The sequence below is a fragment of the Gigantopelta aegis genome, chromosome 13 (assembly GCF_016097555.1).
Source record: "Gigantopelta aegis isolate Gae_Host chromosome 13, Gae_host_genome, whole genome shotgun sequence".
Classification (NCBI taxonomy): Eukaryota; Metazoa; Mollusca; class Gastropoda; order Neomphalida; family Peltospiridae; genus Gigantopelta; species Gigantopelta aegis.
This window is the reverse complement of record NC_054711.1, coordinates 29,608,769-29,617,277: the sequence shown is the minus strand read 5'-3', so window position 1 is coordinate 29,617,277 and position 8,509 is coordinate 29,608,769. Positions and strand designations below refer to the sequence as shown.

The following is an 8,509-nucleotide window of genomic DNA, read 5'->3' as shown; positions in this document are numbered from 1 at the left end:
TAACTTACCACATCAAAACAACACAGCTTTACCACTGGGATACGTCCCACCCCTATCATTGATTATAATATGTTATAACTTACCACATCAAAACAACACAGCTTTACCACTGGGATACGTCCCACCCCTATCATTGATTATAATATGTTATAACTTACCACATCAAAACAACACAGCTTTACCACTGGGATACGTCCCACCCCTATCATTGATTATAATATGTTATAACTTACCACATCAAAACAACACAGCTTTACCACTGGGATACGTCCCACCCCTATCATTGATTATAATATGTTATAACTTACCACATCAAAACAACACAGCTTTACCACTACGTACCCCACATAACTTACCACATCAAAACAACACAGCTTTACCACTGGGATACGTCCCACCCCTATCATTGATTATAATATGTTATAACTTACCACATCAAAACAACACAGCTTTACCACTGGGATACGTCCCACCCCTATCATTGATTATAATATGTTATAACTTACCACATCAAAACAACACAGCTTTACCACTGGCATACGTCCCACGTCCCACCCCTATCATTGATTATAATATGTTATAACTTACCACATCAAAACAACACAGCTTTACCACTGGGCTACGTCCCACCCCTATCATTGATTATAATATGTTATAACTTACCACATACCACAAAACATTGAACACAGCTTTACCACTGGGCTTTACTGGGTACGTCCCACCCCTATCATTGATTATAATATGTTATAACTTACCACATCAAAACAACACAGCTTTACCACTGGGCTACGTCCCACCCCTATCATTGATTATAATATGTTATAACTTACCACATCAAAACAACACAGCCACTGGGCTACGTCCCACCCCTATCATTGATTATAATATGTTATAACTTACCACATCAAAACAACACAGCTTTACCACTTGGCTACGTCCCACCCCTATCATTGATTATAATATGTTATAACTTACCACATCAAAACAACACAGCTTTACCACTGGGATACGTCCCACCCCTATCATTGATTATAATATGTTATAACTTACCACATCAAAACAACACAGCTTTACCACTTGGCTACGTCCCACCCCTATCATTGATTATAATATGTTATAACTTACCACATCAAAACAACACAGCTTTACCACTGGGATACGTCCCACCCCTATCATTGATTATAATATGTTATAACTTACCACATCAAAACAACACAGCTTTACCACTGGGATACGTCCCACCCCTATCATTGATTATAATATGTTATAACTTACCACATCAAAACAACACAGCTTTATCACTCGGCTACGTCCCACCCCTATCATTATGTTATAACTTACCACATCAAAACAACACAGCTTTACCACTGGGATACGTCCCACCCCTATCATTGATTATAATATGTTATAACTTACCACATCAAAACAACACAGCTTTACCACTGGGCTACGTCCCACCCCTATCATTGATTATAATATGTTATAACTTACCACATCAAAACAACACAGCTTTACCACTTGGCTACGTCCCACCCCTATCATTGATTATAATATGTTATAACTTACCACATCAAAACAACACAGCTTTACCACTTGGCTACGTCCCACCCCTATCATTGATTATAATATGTTATAACTTACCACATCAAAACAACACAGCTTTACCACTTGGCTACGTCCCACCCCTATCATTGATTATAATATGTTATAACTTACCACATCAAAACAACACAGCTTTACCACTGGGATACGTCCCACCCCTATCACTGATTATAATATGTTATAACTTACCACATCAAAACAACACAGCTTTACCACTTGGCTACGTCCCACCCCTATCATTGATTATAATATGTTATAACTTACCACATCAAAACAACACAGCTTTACCACTGGGATACGTCCCACCCCTATCATTGATTATAATATGTTATAACTTACCACATCAAAACAACACAGCTTTACCACTTGGCTACGTCCCACCCCTATCATTGATTATAATATGTTATAACTTACCACATCAAAACAACACAGCTTTACCACTGGGAGACGTCCCTCATGATTATAATGTTATAACTTACCACATCAAAACAACACAGCTTTACCACTGGGATACGTCCCACCCCTATCATTGATTATAATATGCTATAACTTACCACTTACCACTTACCACATCAAAACAACACAGCTTTACCACTCGGCTACGTCCCACCCCTATCATTATGTTATAACTTACCACATCAAAACAACACAGCTTTACCAATGGGATACGTCCCACCCCTATCATTGACTATATGTTATAACTTACCACATCAAAACAACACAGCTTTACCACTGGGATACGTCCCACCCCTATCACTGACTATATGTTATAACTTACCACATCAAAACAACACAGCTTTACCACTCTTTCTGTAAAGGCTTTTGGTTGCAATGCATGGATGACAGTGCAAGGGTTAATAATTGTCTGTATAACCAAAACTGAAAACAAAAACAAAGAAGATAGCAGACATTATACAATAATAATAATAATAATAATAATAATAATAATACATTTTATTTCAGATCAGTCAGGGCTCGAAACTCGCCAAAAAATATGGTGGCCCAAAAAATAATGAATTTTGGCAAATTATGGTGAGAGAACCACGAGCATCATTTTAATGTGGAATACAAATATTAATAGTGGCACATAGGTTATAGCTCTAAAGAAGATCACCCATATAATATTATTTGGGCGACTAACGCCATTATTGTTATAATATTTAAGTCACCTAAACGGGACATTGGTCGCATTTGGCAACCTGATCACAGGTCATTTCTCGCCTTGGATCAATGATTGCTAGAACATACATATTTATACATCACATACAAAACTGATTACATAGTATACAGTATCTTGTGCCAATGATTTACACATACAGATTTGACGTACACATTTGTACACCGCAGATGGGCAAGTAGGTTGTCTGAGGTTGTTTCGATTTTGCTCTTCAGCAAATATGCTGTTGAGCGAAGCAAAGAGCCAAAGTTTTCTACTTGATGATTGACAAACATCTTGCTGGCACTTTATGGTCATTGTTTGATCATCCATCGGTGTGTATTGTTGTAACATATGTTAAGATCCTTCATAGTATCCTGCATAAATTTCACTCATAATGCACTTCTATAATAAGTTTTAGTAGTAAAAGAGAAAGTATCATCTATAAATAATGTCTTATTTGCTGTCAGTATTTTAAATGTATTAATAAACTATTTTACTGATCAAATGATGAAGCAGTGAACATTTAAACAAGGATCTGTCTTTCTGTCTGTCAGTCTTTGTGTCTATGTTCTTTTCATCTGTGTGTGTGTCAGTGTGTGTCTGTGTGTGTGTGTCAGTGTGTGCCTCAGTGTGTGTGTGTGTGTGTGTGTGTCAGTGTGTGCCTCAGTGTGTGTGTGTGTGTGTGTGTGTCTGTGTGTTTGTCAGTATCAATGTGCATGTGTGTGTGTGTGTGTGTGTGTGTGTGTCAGTGTGTGTTGTATGTGTATGTGTATGTATGTGTGTGTGTGTGTGTATTGTTATATTTTCTACATTCTGTCTGTCTGTCTGTCAGTCTGTCAGTCTTTGTGTCTATGTTCTTTTCATCTGTGTACATGTATGTTTATCCTGCAACCACAGTTTCTATTGGTTGATTATGATTACTGATTAAAGCAAAGTCATAATCGTATACTAGCAAATCAAATACCAAATAAAAAATGTATTTATTAATCTTTGGCTTTTGGATATGAAACATTGTAATTTCTGGCAGATTCTTAGAGAAAACCCGCAACATATATACTGATGGAAAGAAATAAGGGAACACATGGAATTGTGGACCAACTGTAATTCACAACTAGCGTAGTAATGTCTGTATTTCATACCAAGTTGTAATGTGGGACCGAATGTCTTTAGTGTTGAATGAGTTGCCTATATGTTTCCAGACAATATGATCTGATTTTTGATGCAGTCATTATTTCTTGTTGCTATCTGTGTGATCTTTTATTTCTTTGTATCAGTATATTTCCATTAGCAACAAGGGATCTTTCATACATACTTTCTCAGATAGGACAACACTTAGCATGGCCTTTGATATACCAGTTGTGGGGCACTGGTTGGGATGGGGGGGGGGGTGGCCAATCAGAGAATGTGTTCACCATGGTGGTTTAATACTACAATGCAAGCTCCTCTGAGAGACTATCTAAATGAACTATATGAGCTAGCCTATTTTTCTCATCCTCAGGTACATAGGACAGAGCTATCCCATGAAAGAAAGCTATGTAAGAAATTTCTCTCTCTCATCCTTAGGTATATGGGACAGAGCTATCCCATGAAATGTTTATCTCTCATCCTCATGTATATGGGACAGAGCTATCCCATGAAAGAAAGCTATGTAAGCAATTTCTTTCTCTCATCCTCAGGTACATAGGACAGAGCTATCCCATGAAAGAAAGCTATGTAAGCAATTTTTCTTCTCTCTTCATCCTATCAGGTCATCCTCATAGGACAGAGCTATCCCATGAAAGAAAGCTATGTAAGAAATTTCTCTCTCTCAGGTCCTTAGAAAGAAAGCTATGTAAGAAATTTCTCTCTCTCAGAGCTATGGGACAGAGCTATCCCATGAAATGTTTCTCTCTCATCCTCATGTATATGGGACAGAGCTATCCCATGAAAGAAAGCTATGTAAGCAATTTCTTTCTCTCATCCTCAGGTACATAGGACAGAGCTATCCCATGAAAGAAAACTATGTAAGCAATTTCTCTCTCTCATCCTTAGGTATATGGGACAGAGCTATCCCATGAAAGAAAGCTATGTAAGAAATTTCTCTCTCTCATCCTTAGGTATATGGGACAGAGCTATCCCATGAAATGTTTATCTCTCATCCTCAGGTATATGGGACAGAGCTATCCCATGAAAGAAAGCTATGTAAGAAATTTCTTTCTCTCATCCTCAGGTACATAGGACAGAGCTATCCCATGAAAGAAAACTATGTAAGCAATTTCTCTCTCTCATCCTCAGGTATATGGGACAGAGCTATCCCATGAAAGAAAGCTATGTAAGAAATTTCTTTCTCTCATCCTCAGGTACATAGGACAGAGCTATCCCATGAAAGAAAACTATGTAAGCAATTTCTCTCTCTCATCCTCAGGTATATGGGACAGAGCTATCCCATGAACAAAAGCTATGTAAGAAATTTCTATCTCTCATCCTCAGGTGTATGGGACAGAGCTATCCCATGAAATTTTTATCTCTCATCCTCAGGTATATGGGACAGAGCTATCCCATGAACGAAAGCTGTCAGAAATTTTTATCTCTCATCCTCAGGTATATAAAAGAAAGAAAGAAATGTTTTATTTAACAACGCACTCAACACATTTTATTTACGGTTATATGGCGTCAGACATATGGTTACGTACCACACAGATTTTTCAGAGAAAACCCGCTGTCGCCACTTCATGGGCTACTCTTTCCGATTAGCAGCAAGGGATCTTTTATTTGCGCTTCCCACAGGCAGGATAGCACAAACCATGGCCTTTGTTGAACCAGTTATGGATCACTGGTCGGTGCAAGTGGTTTATACCTACTCAATGAGCCTTGCGGAACACTCACTCAGGGTTTGGAGTTGGTATATGGATTAAAAATCCGATGCCATGACTGGGATCCGAACCCAGTACCTACCAGCCTGTTGACCAATGGCCTAACCACGACGCCACCGAGGCCGGTCCTCAGGAATATGGGACAGAGCTATCCCATGAAAGAAAGCTATGTCAGAAATTTTTATCCAACATGGGATATCATATGTTTGTGCTTAATATGACATCATTAATAACATATAACATCATATTAATGTGAAATGGTGATGTGAGGTCATCAGACAATTTTAAATCATTATTTTATCATTAAAACCTTCATTATAAAAGCTATCTTGTTAATTTGTAGTGTTAAATCAAATTTAACACATGAAACAAACACAGCAAATACGATAATGTAGTTTATTTATGATAAAATGGTCAAATAAAAAAGTTACCTTTTCAACCATCTTTGTCTGTTTATGTAAAATAATAGTTTATTTACTGAATGGATGAAAGAAAAAGACTCCATCATATGCAGTCATGTGGGATAGAAACAGTACACCCTCAGTGGTGAAAATTTCAGCCTTCCAACTTGGCAAGCCTTGTCCCAAGTAGAAATTTCCACCACCTCGGGTATACTTTTTCCATCCCACATGACCGCATATGATGGGAGTGTTATAAATAATCCCACCCTGTGTCTAGGAACAGTGGTTTGATTGTAGGATGCAAGCACCGCTGAGAGACTGAGCTAGATGAAGTAGATGAGCTAGCCTCGACACCGCCCTGCGTCTAGTAACAAGCACCGCTGAGAGACTGAGCTAGTTGAATTACATGAGCTAGTCTAGACCCCACCCTGCGTCTAGTAACAAGCACCGCTGAGAGACTGAGCTAGATGAAGTAGATGAGCTAGTCTAGACCCCACCCTGCACCTAGTAACAAGCACCGCTGAGAGACTGAGCTAGATGAAGTAGATGAGCTAGTCTAGACCCTGCCCTGTGTCTAGTAACAAGCACCGCTGAGAGACTGAGCTAGATGAGCTAGTCTAGATGAATACATGAGCTAGCCTCGACCCCGCCCTGCGTCTAGTAACAACCACCGCTGAGAGACTGAGCTAGATGAACTAGATGAGCTACTAGACCCCGCCCTGCATCTAGCTAGACTGAGCTAGATGAACTACATGAGCCGACCCCGCCCTGCGTCTAGTAACAAGCACCGCTGAGAGACTGAGCTAGATGAATTACATGAGCTAGTCTAGACCCCGCCCTGCCGTCTAGTAACAAGCACCGCTGAGAGACTAGACCCCGCCCTGCATCTAGTAACAAGCAGCTGAGAGACTGAGAGACTAGATGAAGTACATGAGCTAGTCTAGACCCCGCCCTGCGTCTAGTAACAAGCACCGCTGAGAGACTGAGCTAGATGAACTACATGAGCTAGTCTAGACCCCGCCCTGCGTCTAGTAACAAGCACCGCTGAGAGACTGAGCTAGATGAACTACATGAGCTAGTCTAGTCTAGACCCCTGAGCTCTGCGTCTAGTAACAAGCACCGCTGAGAGACTGAGCTAGATGAACTACATGAGCTAGTCTAGACCCCGCCCTGCGTCTAGTAACAAGCACCGCTGAGAGACTGAGCTAGATGAACTACATGAGCTAGTCTAGACCCCGCCCTGTGTCTAGTAACAAGCACGGCTGAGAGACTGAGCTAGATGAACTACATGAGCTAGTCTAGACCCCGCCCTGCGTCTAGTAACAAGCCGCTGAGAGACTGAGCTAGATGAACTACATGAGCTAGTCTCTAGACCGCTGAGAGACTGAGCTAGATGAACTACATGAGCTAGTCTAGTCTAGTAACAAGCACCGCTGAGAGACTGAGCTAGATGAACTACATGAGCTAGTCTAGACCCCGCCCTGTGTCTAGTAACAAGCACCGCTGAGAGACTAGAGAACTATGAGCTAGTCTAACCCCGCCCTGCATCTAGTAACAAGCACCGCTGAGAGACTGAGCTAGATGTACTAGAGTCTAGACCCCGCCCTGTGTCTAGTAACAAGCACCGCTGAGAGACTGAGCTAGATGAACTACATGAGCTAGTCTAGACCCCGCCCTGTGTCTAGTAACAAGCACCGCTGAGAGACTGAGCTAGATGAACTACATGAGCTAGTCTAGACCCCGCCCTGCGTCTAGTAACAAGCACCGCTGAGAGACTGAGCTAGATGAACTACATGAGCTAGTCTAGACCCCGCCCTGCGTCTAGTAACAAGCACCTGAGCTGATGAGACTGAGCTAGATGAACTACATGAGCTAGTCTAGACCCCGCCCTGTGTCTAGTAACAAGCACCGCTGAGAGACTGAGCTAGATGAACTACATGAGCTAGTCTAGACCCCGCCCTGCATCTAGTAACAAGCACGGCTGAGAGACTGAACTAGATGAATCTAGTACACTGAGCTAGTCTGAGAGTCTAGACCCGCCCTGCGTCTAGTGCTGAGAGACTGAGCTAGATGAACTACATGAGCTAGCACGTCTAGTAACAAGCACCGCTGAGAGACTGAGCTAGATGAACTACATGAGCTAGTCTAGACCCCGCCCTGCATCTAGTAACAAGCACGACCCCGCTGAGAGACTGAGCACCGCTGAGAGATGAACTACATGAGCTAGTCTACCGCTGAGAGACTGAGCTAGATGACCCCGCCCTGTGTCTAGTAACAAGCACCGCTGAGAGACTGAGCTAGATGAACTAAATGAGCTAGTCTAGACCCCGCCCTGCATCTAGTAACAAGCACGGCTGAGAGACTGAGCTAGATGAACTACATGAGCTAGTCTAGACCCCGCCCTGTGTCTAGTAACAAGCACCGCTGAGAGACTGAGCTAGATGAACTACATGAGCTAGTCTAGACCCCGCTGTGTCTAGTAACAAGCATCTGAG

At 41.4% G+C, this 8,509-nt stretch overlaps 1 protein-coding gene across 1 annotated transcript in view; it reads right to left on the bottom strand.

The window, feature by feature from the left end:
• Positions 1–8,509, bottom strand: part of LOC121387427 — a 176,049-nt gene that overhangs the window by 122,550 nt on the left and 44,990 nt on the right. Inside the window, exon 17 of the mRNA XM_041518538.1 lies at positions 2,381–2,481. Coding sequence (XP_041374472.1) covers positions 2,381–2,481 — 101 coding nt within the window. The remainder of the gene's footprint in view (positions 1–2,380; positions 2,482–8,509) is intronic.